Source organism: Panulirus ornatus, chromosome 61, assembly GCF_036320965.1.
Source record: "Panulirus ornatus isolate Po-2019 chromosome 61, ASM3632096v1, whole genome shotgun sequence".
Taxonomy (NCBI): Eukaryota; Metazoa; Arthropoda; class Malacostraca; order Decapoda; family Palinuridae; genus Panulirus; species Panulirus ornatus.
Window position 1 is genome coordinate 6,240,072 of NC_092284.1, and position 24,551 is coordinate 6,264,622.

The window sequence follows — 24,551 nt, forward strand, 5'->3', positions numbered from 1 at the left end:
ACCAGTTTGAGTCTACAACCTAAACCACACTTCACCAACTGACACCAGTTTGAGTCTACAACCTAAACCACACTTCACCAACTGACACCAGTTTGAGTCTACAACCTAAACCACACTTCACCAACTCAGTCATCCATCCAATCAGGAGCAAACATGAGGTAACGAGGCAGTTGAAACAAACTTAAACTGCCAGACAAACCCAAGTGTTCACAGTCTGTAGGATGACACATGAACATCTTCACTACAATCCTTCGTCAAACCTCTACATCTTCACTATCTACATTATCCCATGACCAATCTATACCAGTCCACATGTAGAAAACAGAGAGTCTACTACTTGCCAGTTCAGTAACCAATCCTCACACATGTCCACATCTACAAGACAGTATATCTATGAGTATATCTATGAGTATATCTGTGAGTATATCTATGAGTATATCTATGAGTATATCTATGAGTATATCTATGAGTATATCTATGAGTATATCTATGAGTATATCTATGAGTATAATTGCCAAGGACTCTTTCCCAGATGCTTCTGAGCCAAGAGAAGCGCTACATGTAACAGCAGGGAAACGTGGAGTCCACCTGGGTGAAGAGGTGTGTTGTGAGCTCTCCCAGTGTACAATAATGACTACATATTATCCCAAGATGTTGCAGGAGTGTTGACCACAATGTTACGTTGTCTTACTTATCATCTTCACTATCAGTGAGGCGTCGTCAGCACTGCTGACCAGTTAAAACCAGTGTTGGTTTATCTTATCAGGTCCACGTCAGGAGAAGCTAAAGCAGTGAGCGAGTAGCAACAGGTGGCCAAGCCAGCAAGCAAGTAGATGTAGGCCAGACCACACTCACTGGGGCCACACTACCATCACAGCTCGTCAGCCAGTGGCCACACCACCACCACAGCTCGTCAGTCAGTGGCCACACACCACCACAGCTCGTCAGTCAGTGGCCACACTATCAGCACCACAGCTCGTCAGCCAGTGGCCACACCATCACCACAGTTCATCAGTCAGTGGCCACACCACCACCACCACAGTTCATCAGTCAGTGGCCACACCACCACCACAGTTCGTCAGCCAGTGGCCACACTATCAGCACCACAGCTCGTCAGTCAGTGGCCACACCACCACCACAGTTCGTCAGCCAGTGGCCACACCACCACAGCTCGTCAGCCAGTGGCCACACTATCAGCACCACAGCTCGTCAGTCAGTGGCCACACCACCACCACATTTCGTCAGCCAGTGGCCACACCACCACAGCTCGTCAACCAGTGGCCACACCACCACCACAGCTCGTCAACCAGTGGCCACACACCACCACAGTTCGTCAGCCAGTGGCCACACCACCACACAGACCCCTGGTCCACTACGTAACAAGTGGATCTTCGTCACACACCAACATTTTCCACCGTAAGTTCACGATCCATGTTTTCGTGTTATGCAAAGAAAATGGATTGTGATTACCAGAGTTGATTAGTAGATGTAGAGGTGTGCAAACACGCATTAACACCCTGCCAACACTGTCCCACCCACCTACTGTCTCATTAGACTCCCACTACCACTCCAGGTTCTTCAGTCCATCAAGCTTTCAATTCTGTCCCACCCACCTACTGTCTCACTAGGCACCACCACCACTCCAGGTTCTTCAGTCCAACAAGCTTTCAATCCTGTCCCACCCACCTACTGTCTCACTAGACCCCATCACCACTCCAGTTTCTTCAGTCCATCAAGCTTTCAATCCTGTCCCACCCACCTACTGTTTCATTAAACCCCAGCACCACTCCACGTTCTTCAGTCCATCAAGCTTTCAATCCTGTCCCACCCACCTACTGTCTCACTAGACCCCAGCACCACTCCAGGGTCTTCAGTCCATCACGCTCGTCAGTATCGCTGTGGACGATAAAGTGCGGTGGAAGGAAGACATGAACATCATCATCAAATCCACCTACTGTTGTCTGTACATTGCACTCCACACATCAACTGCACAACATCTCCATCTCCGTCTGACCAACGCGTCACAACGGGGGCTGCTAGCCAGTGGTTGTAGAAGTGGTTGTAGAAGACAAGTGGTCTACAAGTGGTTGTAGAAGACAAGTGGTCTACAAGTGGTTGTAGAAGACAAGTGGTCTACAAGTGGTTGTAGAAGACAAGACGACTCTTACCGTCTCACAACATGCACCCAGACCAGCTCACAACACTGGTTTTACAACCTGGAACTCACCTGAGAGTCTGGGGTGGTCACTACTGGGTCAACCTCGCTACCATCACCTCCTGCATCCAGAGATCCCTCGTCCCCGAGTTACAGATGATCACAACAACTTTACCAAACCTTTATTGACCACATGTTGATCACCTCCAGCTTGTGTTTACATGTAGACTACATAAACAACCTCATTATCATGACCCCAGACTCGATATCACTTGTTTACGTGGCTTGTTTACACTACCTACTGGTTTACCTGTAAACTATCACCATACAGCCCCGGATGAAGGCCATTTACATTATACAGCTCAGGATCAAAGCCATTTGAAGGCCATTTACATTATACAGCTCAGGATCAAAGCCATTTGAAGGCCATTTACATTATACAACTGAGGATCAAAGCCATTTGAAAGCCATTTACATTATACTGCTGTGGATCAAAGCCATTTGAAGGCCATTTACATTATACTGCTGTGGATCAAAGCCATTTGAAGGCCATTTACATGATACTGCTCAGGATCAAAGCCATTTGAAAGCCATTTACATTATACAACTGAGGATCAAAGCCATTTGAAGGCCATTTACATTATACTGCTCAGGATCAAAGCCATTTGAAGGCCATTTACATTATACTGCTCAGGATCAAAGCCATTTGAAGGCCATTTACATTATACTGCTCAGGATCAAAGCCATTTGAAGGCCATTTACATGATACTGCTCATGATCAAAGCCATTTGAAGGCCATTTACATTATACAGCTCAGGATCAAAGCCATTTGAAGGCCATTTACATTATACTGCTCAGGATCAAAGCCATTTGAAGGCCATTTACATGATACTGCTCATGATCAAAGCCATTTGAAGGCCATTTACATTATACAGCTCAGGATCAAAGCCATTTGAAGGCCATTTACATTATACAGCTGAGGATCAAAGCCATTTGAAGGCCATCTACATTATACTGCTCAGGATCAAAGCCATTTGAAGGCCATTTACATTACACTGCTCAGGATCAAAGCCATTTGAAAGCCATTTACATTATACAGCTGAGGATCAAAGCCATTTGAAGGCCATTTACATTATACTGCTCAGGATCAAAGCCATTTGAAGGCCATTTACATTATACTGTTCAGGATCAAAGCCATTTACTCTCACTCCTGTAATCTTACAGGCAGTAGGGATATTTTGCCGAACACGGTAGAGATAAGCGCTATTTTACCGTGAAACTCCCGGATTACTTACAGAGTATAACTTCGCAGCAAAGTTAAATTGGTCTACATACAGTCTCCCTGGTCAATACTACCACACCACGATCACCCCCCCCCCCCTCTTACATCTTCCCTGGTCAATACTACCACACCACGACGACCCCCTCTTACATCTTCCCTGGTCAATACTACCACACCACGATCACCCCCCCCCCCCCTCTTACATCTTCCCTGGTCAATACTATCACACGACAATCCTTACATTTTCCCTGGTCAATACTACCACACCACGGCCCATTTTACATCTTCTCTGGTCAATACTACCACACCACGATCACCCCCCCCCCCTTACATCTTCCCTGGTCAATACTACCACACCACGACGACCCCATCTTACATCTTCCTTGGTCAATACTACCACACGACAATCCGTCTTACATCTTCCCTGGTCAATACTACCACACCACGACCCCTCTCTTACGTCTTCCCTGGTCAATACTACCACACCACGATCCTTCTTACATCTTCCCTGGTCAATACTACCACACCACGACCCCTCTCTTACGTCTTCCCTGGTCAATACTACCACACCACGATCCTTCTTACATCTTCCCTGGTCAATACTACCACACCACGACCCCTCTCTTACGTCTTCCCTGGTCAATACTACCACACCACGATCCTTCTTACATCTTCCCTGGTCAATACTACCACACCACGACCCTTTTTACATCCTCCCTGGTCATTACTACCACACCACGACCCTTCTTACACCTTCCCTGGTCAATACTATCACACCACGACTTCCCTCTTACATCTTCCCTGGTCAATACTACCACACCACACGATCCTTCTTACATCTTCCCTGGTCAATACTACCACACCACGACCCCTTCTTACATCTTCCCTGGTCATTACTACCACACCACGACCCCCTCTTGCATCTTCCCTGGTCAATACTACCACACCACGACCCTTCTTACATCTCCCCTGGTCATTACTACCACACCACGACCCCCTCTTACATCTTCCCTGGTCAATACTACCACACCACGACCCCCTCTTACATCTTCTCTGGTCAATACTACCACACTATGACCCTTCTTACATCCTCCCTGGTCAAAACTACCACACCACGACCCATCTCATGCCCTCCCAGGTCAATACTACCACACTATGACCCTTCTTACATCCTCCCTGGTCAAAACTACCACACCACGACCCATCTTATACCCTCCCAGGTCAATACTACCACACCACGACTACATAAAAGGCCTGGTAACGTATCGTATGACAGGCAATGTGTATTGATCAATGAAAGTGTTGTTGTTGTTGTTGTTGTTGTTGTTGTTGTTGTTGTTGTTAGCCCGAGTGCAGGTTGGGTTACGTGAGTCTGAGAGCAACAGTGATAACCGGGGTTTGTTTGTTTGTTTGTTATGATCGGGTTATGATAACCCTTATCGTTGTTCAACACTGATCTCTCATCAGAGATTTGGTCTTCATTATTGACCATTATTACTGACACAACAGTGTAGTGGGCAACCTGCATCTTGATGTATTGGTCTAATACATCCTGCATCTTGATGTATTGGTCTAATTCATCCTGTATCTCGATGTATTGGTCTAATACATCCTGTATCTTGATGTATTGGTCTAATACATCCTGTATCTCGATGTATTGGTCTAATACATCCTGCATCTTGATGTATTGGTCTAATACATCCTGTATCTTGTTGTATTGGTCTAATACATCCTGTATCCATCACCAGGTGACTGTAGTGCTACCTCCTCTACCATAACACAGCACAACCTCCTCTACCATAACACAGCACAACCATAACACAGCACAACCTCCTCTACCATAACATAGCACAACCTCCTCTACCATAACACAGCACAACCTCCTCTACCATAACATAGCACAACCTCCTCTACCATAACACAGCACAACCTCCTCTACCATAACACAGCACAACCTCCTCTACCATAACACAGCACAACCTCCTCTACCATAACACAGCACAACCATAACACAGCACAACCTCCTCTACCATAACATAGCACAACCTCCTCTACCATAACACAGCACAACCATAACACAGCACAACCTCCTCTACCATAACATAGCACAACCTCCTCTACCATAACACAGCACAACCTCCTCTACCATAACACAGCACAACCTCCTCTACCATAACACAGCACAACCTCCTCTACCATAACACAGCACAACCTCCTCTACCATAACATAGCACAACCTCCTCTACCATAACACAGCACAACCATAACACAGCACAACCTCCTCTACCATAACACAGCACAACCTCCTCTACCATAACATAGCACAACCTCCTCTACCATAACACAGCACAACCTCCTCTACCATAACACAGCACAACCTCCTCTACCATAACACAGCACAACCTCCTCTACCATAACACAGCACAACCATAACACAGCACAACCTCCTCTACCATAACATAGCACAACCTCCTCTACCATAACACAGCACAACCTCCTCTACCATAACACAGCACAACCATAACACAGCACAACCTCCTCTACCATAACATAGCACAACCTCCTCTACCATAACACAGCACAACCTCCTCTACCATAACATAGCACAACCTCCTCTACCATAACACAGCACAACCTCCTCTACCATAACACAGCACAACCTCCTCTACCATAACACAGCACAACCTCCTCTACCATAACACAGCACAACCATAACACAGCACAACCTCCTCTACCATAACATAGCACAACCTCCTCTACCATAACACAGCACAACCATAACACAGCACAACCTCCTCTACCATAACACAGCACAACCTCCTCTACCATAACACAGCACAACCTCCTCTACCATAACATAGCACAACCTCCTCTACCATAACACAGCACAACCATAACACAGCACAACCTCCTCTACCATAACACAGCACAACCTCCTCTACCATAACACAGCACAACCTCCTCTACCATAACACAGCACAACCTCCTCTACCATAACACAGCACAACCTCCTCTACCATAACACAGCACAACCTCCTCTACCATAACACAGCACAACCTCCTCTACCATAACACAGCACAACCACAACAAGTCAGCTATCATAAAGCAGTGTGTGTGTATTCAGTACTAATTGTTGGAGTTGTTGGGTCGTTAACAAGGTCCAACGAGGCAGTTGTGAGTGACCCCTCGTGCTGGAGCAGCAGTTGTAGTTCGTGCTGTAGCAGCAGTTGTAGTTGTGATGATGAAGGTGCTGACGGAGGAGCAGAAGGAGTTGTACAAGAGCCAAGGTTACCTGGTGTTGGACCTGCTGACGGAGAGTCAGCTGGAGGAGCTGACCAGCGCCTACAACGATGTCTTCTCCCACCACAACACGGAGGGGACATGGGGGGGACAATGGAGGGGACAAGATACTACAACCACGGTCAGTACTGTAGCTCTCTCTCTCTCTGTATCTCTCTCTGTATCTCTCTGTATCTCTCTGTCTCTCTGGCTCTCTCTCTCTCTCTCTCTCTCTCTCTCTCTCTCTCTCTCTCTCTCTCTCTCTGTTTCTCTGTTTGCATCTGTATCTATCTCTCTGTTTCTCTCTGTCTCTCTCTCTCTCTCTCTCTCTCTCTCTCTCTCTCTCTCTCTCTCTCTCTCTCTCTCTCTCTCTGTATCTGTCTCTCAGTTTCTCTGTTTGTATCTGTATCTATCTCTCTCTCTCTGTTTCTCTCTGAGTCTCTATATATGTCTCTGTCTCTCTCTGTCTCTCTGTTTCTCTCTGTCTCTCTATATATGTCTCTGTCTCTCTCTGTCTCTTTCTGTATCTGTCTCTCTGTTTCTCTGTTTGCATCTGTATCTCTCTCTCTGTTTCTCTCTGTCTCTCTATATATGTTTCTGTCTCTCTCTGTCTCTCTCCGTCTCTCTCTGTATCTAGACCATCTCCCACATCTGTCTGTCTCTGTCTTATATGTTTACAACTCTAGTTATAACCTTCTGGTTAGGTTAGGTCAGGTTAGGTTCAGTTAGGTCAAGTCAGGTCAGGTCAGGTCAGGTCAGGTCAGGTCAGGTCAGGTCAGACGTGAGGTATGAGACATGACACAACAGTAGGGCAAAGGAAGATATAAACATTAACGATAGTTCAACAGGTAACTTAACAGAGGAAAACGGAAGAGAAACAGTACTGTTGTTGTATTAACAGTACTGTTGTTGTATTAACACTACTGTTGTATTAACACTGCTGTTGTATTAACAGTACTGTTGTTGTATTAACAGTGCTGTTGTTGTATTAACACTACTGTTGTATTAACACTACTGTTGTATTAACAGTACTGTTGTTGTATTAACAGTACTGTTGTTGTATTAACACTACTGTTGTATTAACACTACTGTTGTATTAACACTACTGTTGTATTAACAGTACTGTTGTTGTATTAACAGTGCTGTTGTTGTATTAACAGTACTGTTGTTGTATTAACAGTAGTGTTGTTGTATTAACAGTAGTGTTGTTGTATTAACAGTAGTGTTGTTGTATTAACAGTAGTGTTGTTGTATTAACAGTAGTGTTGTTGTATTAACAGTAGTGTTGTTGTATTAACAGTAGTGTTGTTGTATTAACAGTAGTGTTGTATTAACAATAGTGTTGTTGTATTAACAGTACTGTTGTTGTATTAACAGTACTGTTGTTGTATTAACAGTACTGTTGTTGTATTAACAGTAGTGTTGTTGTAGTAGTGTTGTTGTTGTATTAACAGTAGTGTTGATGTTGCATTAACAGGAGGTGTTCACGGTACACGGGCTCCAGCTACACTCGGCCGTGTTCACACGTCTACTGCTACATGAACCATTGCTTGATGTTTGTGAAGACATCATGGCTACCTACAACATCCTCCTACATCATACCAAGGCGCACTGGAAACCTCCCAACCACGGCTCAGCCTTCCCCATGCACCAGGTGGGTTGTGGTACTCCCGTCTCACAACTACTGTAGCACACGGCTCACAACTACCACCACTGTAGCACACGGCTCACAACTACCACTACTGTAGCACACGGCTCACAACTACCACCACTGTAGCACACGGCTCACAACTACCACCACTGTAGCACACGGCTCACAACTACCACCACTGTAGCACACGGCTCACAACTACTACAACCACACGGCTCACTACCACAGCTACCACCACTGTAGCACACGGCTCACAACTACCACCACTGTAGCACACGTCTCACAACTACTACAACCACACGGCTCACTACCACAACTACCACCACTGTAGCACACGGCTCACAACTACCACCACTGTAGCACACGGCTCACAACTACCACCACTGTAGCACACGGCTCACAACTACCACCACTGTAGCACACGGCTCACAACTACCACCACTGTAGCACACGGCTCACAACTACCACCACTGTAGCACACGGCTCACAACTACCACCACTGTAGCACACGGCTCACAACTACCACCACTGTAGCACACGGCTCACAACTACCACCACTGCAGCACACGGCTCACAACTACCACCACTGCAGCACACGGCTCACAACTACCACCACTGTAGCACACGGCTCACAACTACCACCACTGTAGCACACGGCTCACAACTACCACCACTGTAGCACACGGCTCACAACTACCACCACTGTAGCACACGGCTCACAACTACCACCACTGTAGCACACGGCTCACAACTACCACCACTGTAGCACACGGCTCACAACTACCACCACTGTAGCACACGGCTCACAACTACCACCACTGTAGCACACGGCTCACAACTACCACCACTGTAGCACACGGCTCACAACTACCACCACTGTAGCACACGGCTCACAACTACCACCACTGTAGCACACGGCTCACAACTACCACCACTGTAGCACACGGCTCACAACTACCACCACTGTAGCACACGGCTCACAACTACCACCACTGTAGCACACGGCTCACTACCACAACTACCACCACTGTAGCACACGGCTCACAACTACCACCACTGTAGCACACGGCTCACAACTACCACCACTGTAGCACACGGCTCACAACTACCACCACAGTAGCACACGGCTCACAACTACCACCACTGTAGCACACGGCTCACAACTACCACCACAGTAGCACACGGCTCACAACTACCACCACTGTAGCACACGGCTCACAACTACCACCACAGTAGCACACGGCTCACAACTACCACCACTGTAGCACACGGCTCACAACTACCACCACAGTAGCACACGGCTCACAACTACCACCACTGTAGCACACGGCTCACAACTACCACCACTGTAGCACACGGCTCACTACTACCACCACTGTAGCACACGGCTCACTACTACAACTACCACCACTGTAGCACACGGCTCACTACCACAACTACCATCACTGTAGCACACGTCTCACAACTACTACAAGCACACGGCTCACAACTACCACCACAGTAGCACACGGCTCACAACTACCACCACTGTAGCACACGGCTCACAACTACCACCACTGTAGCACACGGCTCACAACTACCACCACTGTAGCACACGGCTCACAACTACCACCACAGTAGCACACGGCTCACAACTACCACCACTGTAGCACACGGCTCACAACTACCACCACAGTAGCACACGGCTCACAACTACCACCACTGTAGCACACGGCTCACAACTACCACCACTGTAGCACACGGCTCACTACTACCACCACTGTAGCACACGGCTCACTACTACAACTACCACCACTGTAGCACACGGCTCACTACCACAACTACCACCACTGTAGCACACGTCTCACAACTACTACAAGCACACGGCTCACAACTACCACCACAGTAGCACACGGCTCACAACTACCACCACTGTAGCACACGGCTCACAACTACCACCACTGTAGCACACGGCTCACAACTACCACCACTGTAGCACACGGCTCACTACTACAACTACCACCACTGTAGCACACGGCTCACTACCACAACTACCACCACTGTAGCACACGGCTCACTACCACAACTACCACCACTGTAGCACACGGCTCACTACCACAACTACCACTAGACTATATCTCCCACCTACAGAACTACCACTACTTCCCCTACAAGACAGGAACCACTACTTCCCACCTACAGGACTACCACTACTTCCCCTACAAGACAGTAACCACTACCTCCCACCTACAGGACTACCACTACTTCCCCTACAAGACAGTAACCACTACTTCCCACCTACAGGACTACCACTACTTCCCCTACAAGACAGTAATCACTACTTCCCACCTACAGGACTACCACTACTTCCCCTACAAGACAGTAACCACTACCTCCCACCTACAGGACTACCACTACTTCCCCTACAAGAACCACTCCCCCATCGCAGTCTTCATCAGCCTGGACGACGCGGGCCCTGCCAACGGTGGTCTGTGTGTGTACCCAGGGACCCACAAACTGGGCCCCCAGCCTGACTGTAGCACGGAGACCACCTGGCATTACCTGGATCCTCAGCAGTTCCCACTGGAGAAAGCAACGCCACTGACACTGAAGAAAGGTCAGGTAAGGACGACACACCAGCATACTGTCTCTACAACCGTCAGCTGATGTAGTCATCATGTAGAGTTAACTGATGTAGTTATGTAGAGTTAGCTGATGTAGTCATCATGTAGAGTTAACTGATGTCGATATGTAGTCAGCTGATGTAGTCATCATGTAGAGTTAGTTGATGTAGTTATGTAGATTTAGCTGATGTAGTTATGTAGAGTCAGCTGATGTAGTTATGTAGATTTAGCTGATGTAGTCATGTAGAGTCAGCTGATGTAGTTATGTAGAGTTAGCTGATGTAGTCATCATGTAGAGTTAGCTGATGCACTTATGTAGAGACAGCTGATGTAGTTATGTAGAGTCAGCTGATGTAGTTATGTAGAGTCAGCTGATGTAGTTATGTAGAGTCAGCTGATGTAGTTATGTAGATTTAGCTGATGTAGTCACGTAGAGTCAGCTGATGTAGTTATGTAGAGTCAGCTGATGTAGTCATGTAGAGTCAGCTGATGTAGTTATGTAGATTTAGCTGATGTAGTCATCATGTAGACTCAGCTCATGTAGTTATGTAGAGTCAGCTGATGGAGTTATGTAGAGTCAGCTGATGTAGTTATGTAGAGTTAGCTGATGTAGTCATGTAGAGTCAGCTGATGTAGTTATGTAGAGTTAGTTGATGTAGTTATGTAGATTTACCTGATGTAGTCATGTAGAGTCAGCTGATGTAGTCATGTAGAGTCAGAAATGGACTTATCTTTACGTCAATACCTCATACATCATACATAGCTGGACCTCCCTACCATACGTCATACATAGCTGGATGTTCCTACCATACGTCATACATAGCTGGACGTCCCTACCATACGTCATACATAGCTGGACGTCCCTACCATACTCCATACATAGCTGGACGTCCCTACCATACGTCATACATAGCTGGACGTCCCTACCATACATCATACATAGCTGGACGTCCCTACCATACGTCATACATAGCTGGACGTCCCTACCATACTCCATACATAGCTGGACGTCCCTACCATACGTCATACATAGCTGGACGTCCCTACCATACATCATACATAGCTGGACGTCCCTAACATACATCATACATAGCTGGACGTCTCTACCATACATCATACATAGCTGGACGTCCCTACCATACATCATACATAGCTGGACGTCCCTAACATACACCATACATAGCTGGACGTCCCTACCATACGTCATACATAGCTGGGCGTCCCTACCATACATCATACATAGCTGGACGTCCCTACCATACGTCATACATAGCTGGACGTCCCTACCATACACCATACATAGCTGGACGTCCCTACCATACACCATACATAGCTGGACGTCCCTAACATACATCATACATAGCTGGACGTCCCTACCATACACCATACATAGCTGGACCTCCCTAACATACATCATACATAGCTGGACGTCCCTAACATACATCATACATAGCTGGACGTCCCTACCATACACCATACATAGCTGGACCTCCCTAACATACATCATACATAGCTGGACGTCCCTACCATACACCATACATAGCTGGACCTCCCTAACATACATCATACATAGCTGGACGTACCTAACATACACCTGGCTCAACACTATAATGTTGTATGTTTACTGGTCAACATTATTTTGTTGTTGACCTTTGATGATGTAAATCACATGGTGTTGCTTCCTGACATTGTCTTCCATACCAGCGTGAAATGACCCCTGACCTTGTGTTGCAGGTCACACCCCCTAGTGACACCCTGACCTTGTGTTGCAGGTCACACCCCCTAGTGACACCCTGACCTTGTGTTGCAAGTCACACATCCCTAGTGACTCCTGACCTTGTGTTGCAAGTCACACATCCCTAGTGACCCCCCCCTGACCTTGTGTTGCAGGTCACACCCCCTAGTGACCCCTGACCTTGTGTTGCAGGTCACACCCCCTAGTGAACTCCCCTGACCTTGTGTTGCAAGTCACATCCCCTAATGACCCCCTAACCTTGTGTTGCAAGTCACACATCCCTAGTGACCCCTGACCTTGTGTTGCAGGTCACACACCCCCTAGGACCCCTGACCTTGTGTTGCAGGTCACACATCCCTAGTGACTCCTGACCTTGTGTTGCAGGTCACACCCCCTAGTGACCCCTGACCTTGTGTTGCAGGTCACACCCCCTAGTGACCCCTGACCTTGTGTTGCAGGTCACACCCCCTAGTGACCCCTGACCTTGTGTTGCAGGTCACACCCGTTAGTGACACCCTGACCTTGTGTTGCAGGTGGTCATCTTCTCCTACCTGCTGATCCACGGGTCGTACGTCAACACAAGCTCGTCAGCCAGACGTATGTTCCTAATGCAGCTGACGGCAGCTGACGACCAGCCAGCGTCAGACGAGGAGCCACGTCCGTGTCAGACGATGGTGCTTCGTGGGCAGACTTCCCTCGTCAGCAGAGACGTGTTTCTCCCTCCACAGCTACGTCACAAGGAGCCAAGTGAGGATCGTCCATGATCATCACCTCCGCCAGGCCAGGTCATCATACACACGAGGTCACATACTGTTATGACCTGTACAAGGAGGCTATACTGACCCTAGGACTGTGGCCTCATAATGACCCTCTCTGACAAGTGTGATGACCTCTTGACCTAGGTCAGTTAAGGTCAAACTGCTGACATGTAATGGTGACGCAACGTACTAACGCCTCATAGTGAGGTACCCACATGTGGGGTGAGTGAGGTGTGAGGGGTCACAGCGAGGTCAACACCTCCCACCGACGGTAACAGTTGTGTTGATCACCAGTTGTGGACCTTCCCATCATCCACGCCAAGACGGTTGTTATAGACATGAGGCTACTTTCCAATCCTGTCCTACCCCTTACTGTCTCACTAGACCTCCACCACCACTCCACGTTCTTCAGTCCATCAAACTTTCAATCCTGTCCCACCCACCTACTGTCTCAGGTTCTTCAGTCCATCAAGCTTTCAATCATGTCCCACCCTTTACTGTCTCACTAGACCCCAGCACCACTCCAGATTCTTCAGTCCATCAAGCTTCCAATCCTGTCCCACCCACCTACTGTCTCACTAGACCCCAGCACCACTCCAGGTTCTTCAGTCCATCAACCTTCCAATCCTGTCCCACCCACCTACTGTTTCATTAGACCCCAGCACCACTCCAGGGTCTTCAGTCCATCAAGCTTCCAACCCTGTCCCACCCACCTACTGTCTCACTAGACCCCAGCACCACTCCAGGTTCTTCAGCCCATCAAGCTTCCAACCCTGTCCCACCCACCTACTGTCTCACTAGACCCCAGCACCACTCCACGGTCTTCAGTCCATCAAGCTTCTCTGTATCACTATGAACCATAACCTAAGTTGGAAAGGAACATGTTAACCCCATCACCACATCCTTCATTTATCGTCTGTACATTTTCCATTGTCACTAGACATTTGGACTCCCTATGGCAGAACACAGGACCATCTGTCCAACTATTCCTATCCTTGCCCCGCCTGGTCATCTTCCCTATCCACCACACGACAGGGATTACTAGACTAGATGCAGAGAAGGATATGCAAGATCATCTTTGCTCCTTCTTACACCACCAGAGAGGCACCGAAAACACGAGTTCCCTTCAACTCTCTCCAATCATCAACTGAACCTCACTTGACAGTTCGGGAAGAACCTTCTGTACTATATAATTATCGCCACCATCACCTCCTGCCACCAAAGATCCCTCGTCCCCGAGTGGCTAGTTCGGCACCAGAACAGCATCCCAGCTACAAGAAGAGCCCCTCTGTCAACCACTGTAAACATCATCAGATGACCACCAGCGTCATGTCGCTGTTCATCCGTCTTTACTGTGTCTGTGTCTCCATGTTATGAGGCTCCATTAAAGTTAGAAAATCGTATATTGTTATCACTATTACTATCATTATTATTGCTATTATCATCATTATTGCTAAAGAAATATTACAAGAAATAAAGTTAGATGAAGTAAAAAATTGACATTCATTCCAATATGAAATTTGAATAAAAGGTAAAATATAAACAATCTTTTTTTTTTTATGTTGTAAGCTCCTGTCAAGGAAAATAGTCCAAATCAAGGCCGGTCCTTAATTGAAATACAGAGAGAATTATGAAACGGAAAAAGAAGGGAAAGTATTTACGAATTTTTGAGAAAGTGGGAGACCTGACTTTTTCAATGTGCCGGGTCACAGTTACTGGGAAAGATATTAGAAAGTAGAGAGTTCCAAAGCTTCGACGAGTGGGGGAAGAAGCAGGTATCAAAACGGCCCACCCTTGAGTTGCCAATGGCCACAAAATCATCATGTGACGTAGCAGCTTGCCGAGTATTGCGTGGCCTAGCTAGTGGTGGGGGGCACACAAGCAGCCAGCTCTCGGGTGCAAAAACCAAAGTAATACCTATAGAAGAGGGAAAGTGAACCAACATTGCGACATAGAGCAAGGGAGTCAGGTTTGAAGTTAAGTTGAGAGATTTGATGAGTTAGATCGCATTCGACTCCACTCTGTCAAGTAAGGATACAGAGTTAGAACCACCCCAGATGTGAGAGCAGTACTCCATGCAAGGATGAGTTGATCCCTTGTATAAACGGAGCAACTGTTCTGAAGAGAAGAAGTTCCAACATGTGAACAGAAGTCTTGATTCGCTACAGGAAGACTAGATTATTTCCATACTGTTGGGAAGGTTTCCAAGGTAGATTGGATGATACAGTAATACCAAGGTTGTTCATTGAGTCTGGAGATGGCATTACAGAACCATCAAAGGCAAGACGAAAGTTTGGAGGAGTTTTGCATAGAGAGTTAGGCAGAAACTAGGTCTGAGAAGCGGTAAACTTGAGCAAATTTCGTCTAGCCCGCTGAGAAATCCTGTTCACGTCTAAGTTTACTGACGAAGTTGTGTGGAGACGAGATGCAGATCCAGTGAGAGAAGAAGAAACAGACTTAAAAGATGTGGAAGACCACAAGTTCAGTCGTCAGCGTATGAGTGGATTTGGTTTGTGGAGGAGAAGAAATGGTTTGAAAATAAGAGGAAAAGTGTAGGAGACAGAACCAAACCTTGAGGGACACCATGTTGATCCATCAACACTCACGGAGATACATCAACCAGAAGTGGTAGCTAGATATGAGGGAGCAAAGTGCGGGAGGGAAGCCAAAAGAGGGAAGGTTAGAGACGAGACCCTGGTGCCACACCTTGTCCAAAGCCTAAGATATGTCCAGGACAACTACACATGACTTCCCCAAAATCTTTCAGGGATGATGACCAGACATTAGTAAGATAGGAAAAGGTGGAGGCTGATCCATCAACAGTCACAGAGATAGATCGGCCAGAGAGGAAGCTAGATATGAGGGAGCAAAGTGAGGGAGGGAAGCCAAAAGAGGGAAGGTTAGAGACGAGACCCTGGTGCCACACCTTGTCCAATGCCTAAGATATGTCCAGGACAACTACACATGACTTCCTCAAATCTTTCAGGGATGATGACCAGACATTAGTAAGATAGGAAAGAATATCACCAGTGGATCTGGACTTACACAAGCCATACTGGTGATCAGATAGAAGACTGTGATTGTCCAGGTGTTTAAGGCTATGGAAGATGAGGAGGGATTCAAACACTTTGGAAATGGTAGATGTCAAAGCAACAGGACGATAGTTAGACGGGTCAGAACGATCAGGTTTCTTAGTGATGGCATGTACCAGTGTGGGTCTCCAAGTACAAGGAAAAGTTCTGGTTGTTAAACAGAAATGGAACAGACGAGCAAGCACAGGTGCAAGTTCAGAGATACTTTCTTTCAGTCCACGAGGATGGATGCCATCCGGACCATAAACCATCTTGTGTCCAGAGAGCAGAACCGCTTTTCTGACGATCCAAAAACAGATTACGTGAAGAGACATAAGAGGAACATCAGGGGATGAAGGAATGTTAGAGTCATCCCAGGTGGAGTTAGTGGAGAAACTGGAACCAAAGTGAGTTGATTGGTCTACGGCAGAGACAGCTATAGTAACGTCAGAATGGAAAAATGAAGGAAAGGTAGAGCGACACAAGTTGTTAGAGATAACCACCTTAGCTAATGACCAGAAAGACCTCTCACTGGATGACGAGGAGAGGTCATCACACTTCCTGGGAATAAAGGAAAGGCCTCGCCTCACGTGCTTGTAGTGACAACGGGGAATAATGAAAGCTAGATGGGAGCCAGAGGAAGGAGAGTTTCTCCAAGCAGGTTCACCTGATCCCTGGCTTGGATGACCTCAGAACACGAACGGTTGAACCCTGTATGGCTCGTCTTGGTATACAGGTGTATGTATGTATTAATACCTATGTGTCTCTCTATGTATGAATGTATGTATGTATACATATATATACGTATACATTAAGATATACACACACACACACACACACTACTGAAGCTATGGCCATACTGGCGCAAAACATACACGCACAATACAGTAAGATACATTACTGTATTTACTGTAACCAACAGACGTTTGTTGGAGGGTCCTGAAGTCCCTGTACCACAGGAGGGGTCCTGAAGTCCCTGTACCACAGGGGGAGGGGGTCCTGAAGCCCCCGTACCACAGGGGGAGGGGGTCCTGAAGCCCCCGTACCACAGGGGGAGGGGGTCCTGAAGCCCCCGTACCACAGGGGGAGGGGGTCCTGAAGCCCCCGTACCACAGGAGGGGGTCCTGAAGCCCCCGTACCACAGGGGGAGGGGGTCCTGAAGCCCCCGTACCACAGGAGAGGTCCTGAAGCCCCCGTACCACAGGGGGAGGGGGTCCTGAAGCCCCCGTACCACAGGGGGAGGGGGTCCTGAAGCCCCCGTACCACAGGAGGGGGTCCTGAAGCCCCCGTACCACAGGGGGAGGGGGTCCTGAAGCCCCCGTACCACAGGAGAGGTCCTGAAGCCCCCGTACCACAGGAGAGGGTCCTGAAGCCCCCGTACCACAGGAGGGGGTCCTGAAGCCCCCGTACCACAGGAGAGGGTCCTGAAGCCCCCGTACCACAGGGGGAGGGGGTCCTGAAGCCCCCGTACCACAGGAGGGGGTCCTGAAGCCCCCGTACCACAGGAGGGGGTCCTGAAGCCCCCGTACCACAGGAGAGGGTCCTGAAGCCCCCGTACCACAGGAGAGGGTCCTGAAGCCCCCGTACCACAGGAGAGGGGGTCCTGAAGCCCCCGTACCACAGGAGAGGGGTCCTGAAGCCCCCGTACCACAGGAGGGGGTCCTGAAGCCCCCGTACCACAGGAGAGAGGGTCCTGAAGCCCCCGTACCACAGGAGGGGGTCCTGAAGCCCCCGTACCACAGGAGAGGGGGTCCTGAAGCCCCCGTACCACAGGAGAGGGGTCCTGAAGCCCCCGTACCACAGGAGAGGGGGTCCTGAAGCCCCCGTACCACAGGAGAGGGGTCCTGAAGCCCCCGTACCACAGGAGAGGGGGTCCTGAAGCCCCCGTACCACAGGAGAGGGGGGGGCTGAAGCCCCCGTACCACAGGAGAGGGGTCCTGAAGCCCCGTACCACAGGGAGGGGGTCCTGAAGCCCCCGTACCACAGGAGAGGGGGGGGGCTGAAGCCCCGTACCACAGGAGAGGGGGTCCTGAAGCCCCGTACCACAGGAGAGGGGGTCCTGAAGCCCCGTACCACAGGAAGAGAGGGTCCTGAAGCCCGTACCACAGGAGAGGGGGGGGGCTGAAGCCCCGTACCACAGGATGAGGGGGTCCTGAAGCCCCCGTACCACAGGAGAGGGGGTCCTGAAGCCCCCGTACCACAGGAGAGGGGGTCCTGAAGCCCCCGTACCACAGGAGAGGGGGGGGGCTGAAGCCCCCGTACCACAGGAGAGGGGGTCCTGAAGCCCCCGTACCACAGGAGAGGGGGTCCTGAAGCCCCCGTACCACAGGAGAGGGGGGGGGCTGATGCCAACCCGGACCAATGGAACAGATGGGGGGCACGGATTGCCCACCGGACCACTGGGAGTGTGAGGCTGGGTAATGGACCAACCAAGCAGCCGGCAAAAAGTGACCGCCAGCACTCCGTCGCAGAGCAGGGACGAAGAAGGAAGGATACTCCGGTATCCCCCACAAGGACGGAGCGGACCAGACCGGATCACACAGCCCAGATTTCGCTCCTCGCGTCACAACCAGGTAAACCTGTGACCTCACGGATACCCCCGTCCGCGCCCATGCTTCCTACTCACCCTCCGTCCACCCCCCGCATGCACCCACCAATTGAGAACGACAGCGCGAACCGACCACCGGACCCGTACACCTTCCCCGCGCTAGCACCCTATGAAGGCGCCACGAGATAAACGGACAAGCCACACGCAAAGTCACACTACTGGCAAGCACAAAACAAACACGCAATTTAGGACAGAAAAGGGAAGGGTCAGCCACGAACAGCACCAGAAAGAAGGGACAAACGGCATTAAGTCGCGCGCCAGGAAACGGAAGTGCATAAGAAGCGACCCCATGTAACAGATAAACACAGACCGCAAGCAAGGGGAAGTGGCACCGAGCACCAGCATTATAACAAGACGAAATTCGGGCACGGAGAGCCACGAAGCAACAATTCAAAGAGCAGAACACGAGACAAAACAAATCGAAGAGAAGACATGCGCGAAAAACCTTAACTCAAGAAACACAAAAGAGCGAAACACACATTAAGATACCGACAGCAAGATCCAGCCGCAGGGAAGGTTCTCGACGCAGAGCGTGTATAAACAAGCTCCGTAACAAACACCGGTTACACACCGTGAGCCCCGGGCTACAAAGACTTTAAAACATGCAGTAAGAAAGACGCGGTGGCAGACCGGCACCTCGGGCCTCACCGAAACAGGGACACGCCAGACCCGCAAGGATGAGACCTGTTGGAAAAGACACCATGATGACAAAGCATAAAACAGTACAAGGCACAGAAGGAGGACAGGGGTGAACACAATACCCACGTACGGTAAAGGGAAGAGGAGACAATCGGGCGAGAGCTCAACTGAGGGAAAAAGCTAACCGAACAGCTCAAGTACACATGATATTAGAGGAATGAACAGGAAACGGACCAAGAAAGCATAGAAAAACCGAGCTTAGAACGACGTCACGAAGCGACACTAGCACGTGCAACCACTAAAAATCCCGGACCCTCACCGAAACGGGTAAATAAGCGAGCTCCGTCAAGAGAGGCTTACGCAGCGCCGTCACTCACCCGTTCTTACAACGGCGGCCCCATCCCAATCCGCCACGAGGTCGCGGTGCTCCTCTTGCCACCCACTTCCTAGGCTCCCTCGAGCTCTCCCACACCACGGCCCATGCCAGCGCGCAACACCCACTGAACGATCAAAACGGTAGTGCCAGGGCCCCCCTCCCCCTTCCTTTCCCCCCCTCCTTCGTCCACTCCAACCCCCCATCCCTACCCACCCTCCTGTCCTTTCCCCCTCATCTTCCCCCTCCGCTTCCTCTCCCCCTCCTTTCGCATCTCACCTGCCTCACAACACCCGACTCCCCTCACATGCCACCTTACCGCCATGCTTCACAGACCCACGGCACCCAGGACCCTGCACCAACTCAGGTCCTGAACCCCGAACACACACCGCAACATGTAGCCCAATGCACCCCCCGCAACACACCAAACAAAAGAGCCCAATCCAAAGGTGAAAACAGCGGGATGTAAAATGACAACCAAGATCCTACGCAGCTAACCAGAAAGAACAAGCGCACACGGCCCCGCATAGATAATAATGCAGGAGAAGACAAGAAAAGGCCGTTAGGCAACCTTCTCAAGTCTCAACCAACGAAAACCGCTAGAAACTATACGTACGGGGACACTATAACCCGACCGTGGAGAAGGGAAAAATGTTAGGCAGAAAAGAACCCCCCCAGCCAGGCGACGACCTCTTCTGCACATGAACAGAGAACAGTATCGAGCCCAAAACCACCCGCAAAACGCCAAACACGCCCCACAACGGCTAGCGAGGTTTGCTAGCATAACTCTCTAGTCCGACGCCAACTCAGAACACTACAGCAGTCAGCGAATCCGCAGGTTTGCGAGAATCACGGAGAAGTTAACCGTCAGGTACGCCAACTCGCAATCATCCAGAGGAAAACATTACAAGGAAGAGTGGAATAAGGGAGAAGCACGGGGAGGAGGCCCTAACAAGCACGGGGGAGCACCGCATCAAGCCCACCCTAAACAACCCGCAACCAGTAGGAAATAGGCCGATAAGAGGTTCACGAGCACGATGAAAGAGTGTGGAATCGAACAACAAGGATCCAACAGACCAAAGAGAAAACGTAAACACCTCAATACGGAAGAGAACACCCCCCGAACAGGGAAAGGCTAAAAAAGCCTAGAGGAAACGAGAAAATCCCTAGGACAAACGCAAATAGCAACAGCAAACGACGGCCAACAGAAGTCAAGGATGGAGCAAGCACAACGAAACAAGCGACAACAAGGCACAGCACGAGAACAAGGGACGCAGTTCTCATACAGTGAATAGTGGCCGGATTCAAAGCGTAATGCAAACTCAAAAATCAGAATCATGAATGGCCACGGCAGTACCGACCCAGCAAGAGAGCCAAAAGGCAGGGAGCGCCCGACACGCCCCGGAAGACACCAGCTACTCTTGGATAACGCAATCAACATACCCCTCATACGGCACGAGCACTCCCAAGGACCGACAACAACATCCAAGAGCACCAAAAGCATAACCACAAGGCACAGACATGAAGCAAAAAAAAGGCCACACAAGGGAAGTATACACCAGAGAGACCGCATCGAACAAACGGAGCAGAAAAGAAGGAACAACGTCACAAAAGTTAAATAGCACAGCACTAGAAAAGCAGAGAAAGAGAGAGCAAGGGCCAACTAGACGATAATCACAAAACACCAATTAAAAAAAGGAAAAGAGAACAAAATGACAACACAAGCAAATCCCGACACGACCGGCATAACAGGTTCGTAACGAACGCCCAGAAAAGGTCGACCTGACAACGACCACAAGATCAATCGTACTTTGCACACGAAGACACGAGCACCCAAAACCCCTAAGTCTGGCACAAGCTACGACAAAAACTATAATATAATTGAGAGGACAACCCGATTGAGTCCCCACACATGAAGCACCGCGTGCAAATAACCAACGGAAAAGAGACCGGAAATAGATTAAGAGTGACAGGATCAGCAACCCTTACATGATACAAAAGAGAGACGGACACACCGTATAACAAGGAAAAAGGAAAACTGGACAGACAGACCAGGCGCAAAGCAGGTGGCATAAATGTTAAGATTAAGACACACAAGACTCCTTTAGAGACGCACGCAGGACAAAGAGCAGAATAAATGCAGCCTTCCGGCGGCAATGACTCACCCAGGTATGAGAAACACGATCCAACCGCCCTCATCTTCCAACCTTCCTTCCCTCTACGCCACACACCCCATTCATGATCACGGACATACTCAGTTGGCTTACATCCATCCCACCACTCCTATCCCCAATCAGATGATGCCCCCCTTCCCCCCTGCCGCATCTCCCCTTTTCCCCTCCCCCCTTCACTTTTCTCCCCCTGTCGCGGCCCACACCCCGCCGTGTTTCACGAGCCACAACCCACCCACCCCGTCACGAATTACGGATCCAAAAATGGAGGACAAAGATAAAAGAATCCACAGGACGACCCAGCCAGCCGTTCCACAAAGAAGGAAGACAGAGAAAAGTGAGAGGCCATAACGGACAATAAGACAGAGAAAAGGAAGTTACGGCCGAAAGGGCACCAACGCTCAAGACCGGAATACTCGAAGGTAACCTTAATCAAGGTTAGACAACCCAACAGACTACCACACCCGACGCACAGACCCACTGAACAAGGTACAGTCCACAGACAGACAAGCAGGTACGGATGCACGCCCCCCCTGCCCGCGTCCTTTCCCCCGGGACGCCGCCAGGCATCGCGGCCCATCCCGACGCATAAACCGACCCCCGTATTGCCATAGCACCCCGCGCGACCCCCCAACCCAGCCCCCTAACCCGCTGACTAAACCACACCGGCACCCACACCGGTCCACGATATCTCCGACACCGTCCCACACAGCACATGCCACTTCCACGCAGAAAGACAAAACCCAGCGCCCGAAACCCACACAGCATAAGCCAACAACCCGCATCATGAACCCGTCCAGGAGCAAGCAACTACAGGGCCAGTCTTACCACGGATGGTACCAACACAAGGTGGCAACGAAAGAAGGTGCACGACCTAAGCCCAGGAAAACACTACGGTACGCAACTCCACAGGAAAACTAACACATCTGATAGCAACACTCGCAAGAGACGCCGCCGACAGGACTTAGGCATGGCAACTGTACGACCGGGCGCAGGCAGATCACGCCGCTACGTGACCGAAGGGTCATGCACACAGACCGACACGAACCTACAGCGCACTACGAAAACTACCACATGGTCGCCAGACAAATAACAGAAGATGCCCAGACCAAACCTACGAACATCAAGCGCGAGGAACCCGGAAGTCCCAGCCCCAACCAGCAACGGTAACCTCGGTTGTAAGCACACCCATAAGTCCGGAAACATGCCGCCGCAACCGCCCCCCCGGATGCCCCCCACCCGTCATTCACCACACGTAACCGCCCCCGGTCCACCAGAAGCCCGACACAACACCCAGTCTACACCACAGCCCAAATATAAGAGCCACCACAGTAGGCGCCGCGTCGGTACCTCCTAGCAGTGGCCAACACGGACCCACCCCCCCCCCTCCCTACGTCAACAGAGTGCCACCCCACCCGTACCGCTCGTTCCCGACAACTATAGTTCCCAGGCCGTGCCCCATCCCAACCCCCCAACACTCCCAATGTTCAAGCGTCCCCTACCACTTCGCCACTCCGCTCCGCCCCCCCCTGACCCTTACCCGCCCTCCCTCCTCCTGCCCCTTAGCCACCTGCTTCCCCCCCCCTTCTTTTCTTGCAACCCTGCACCACCTCCCCCACCCCCCTCCCCCCCCCTCCTGAACATCCCCCCCCCTTCCTCTCCCCCTCACTCCGCTCCTCCGTCCCCTATCGTCCCTCCTTTCCTCCACCTCCTCTTCCTGAGCCTCAGTACCACAGGAGGGGTCTGAAGCCCCCGTGCCACAGGGTGAGGGGGGGGGCTGAAGCCCCGCGTACACAGGAGAGGGGGTCCTGAAGTCCCCGTACCACAGCATTTTGCTGTCGATGGCGGGTTGGGTATTGTGTTGGAGATGTGAAGGGGTGGATAAATTGGTTGTGTTGGAGTGTGGGTTATTTTGTTGGTGATTCTTAACAAGACGGAAAGGTTTGTTTGTTGGGGTGAGTTATTTTGTTGGAGATATAGCAGGATGGAGTGACTGGTTTTTGTTGGAGTGTGGAATATTTTGTTGGTGATATAGCAGGATGGAGTGACTGGTTGTGTTGGAGTGTGGAATATTTTGTTGGTGATGCACGATGATAGTGAAGATGGATTTGATGATGATTGAGAACATTTTATTGCCCAGGGGTCATCTCCAAACTTCACTCCTACACTGTGGCCTCCCACAGGTGTACGTGTACACTGCCCTGGGTCATCTCCCATACCTTCCC

The 24,551-nt window shown here is 49.9% G+C and overlaps 1 protein-coding gene across 1 annotated transcript; it reads left to right on the plus strand.

Moving 5' to 3' along the window:
* Positions 1 to 1,086: 1,086 nt before the first annotated feature.
* On the plus strand, positions 1,087 to 13,471 carry LOC139767412 (probable alpha-ketoglutarate-dependent hypophosphite dioxygenase). Its single transcript, XM_071696761.1, has 5 exons — positions 1,087 to 1,416; positions 6,597 to 6,859; positions 8,195 to 8,371; positions 10,754 to 10,969; positions 13,240 to 13,471. The coding sequence occupies exons 2-5, from the start codon at positions 6,677 to 6,679 to the stop codon at positions 13,468 to 13,470; spliced, it is 807 nt and encodes a 268-aa protein (XP_071552862.1). The 5' UTR covers positions 1,087 to 1,416; positions 6,597 to 6,676; the 3' UTR covers position 13,471.
* Positions 13,472 to 24,551: the final 11,080 nt, after the last annotated feature.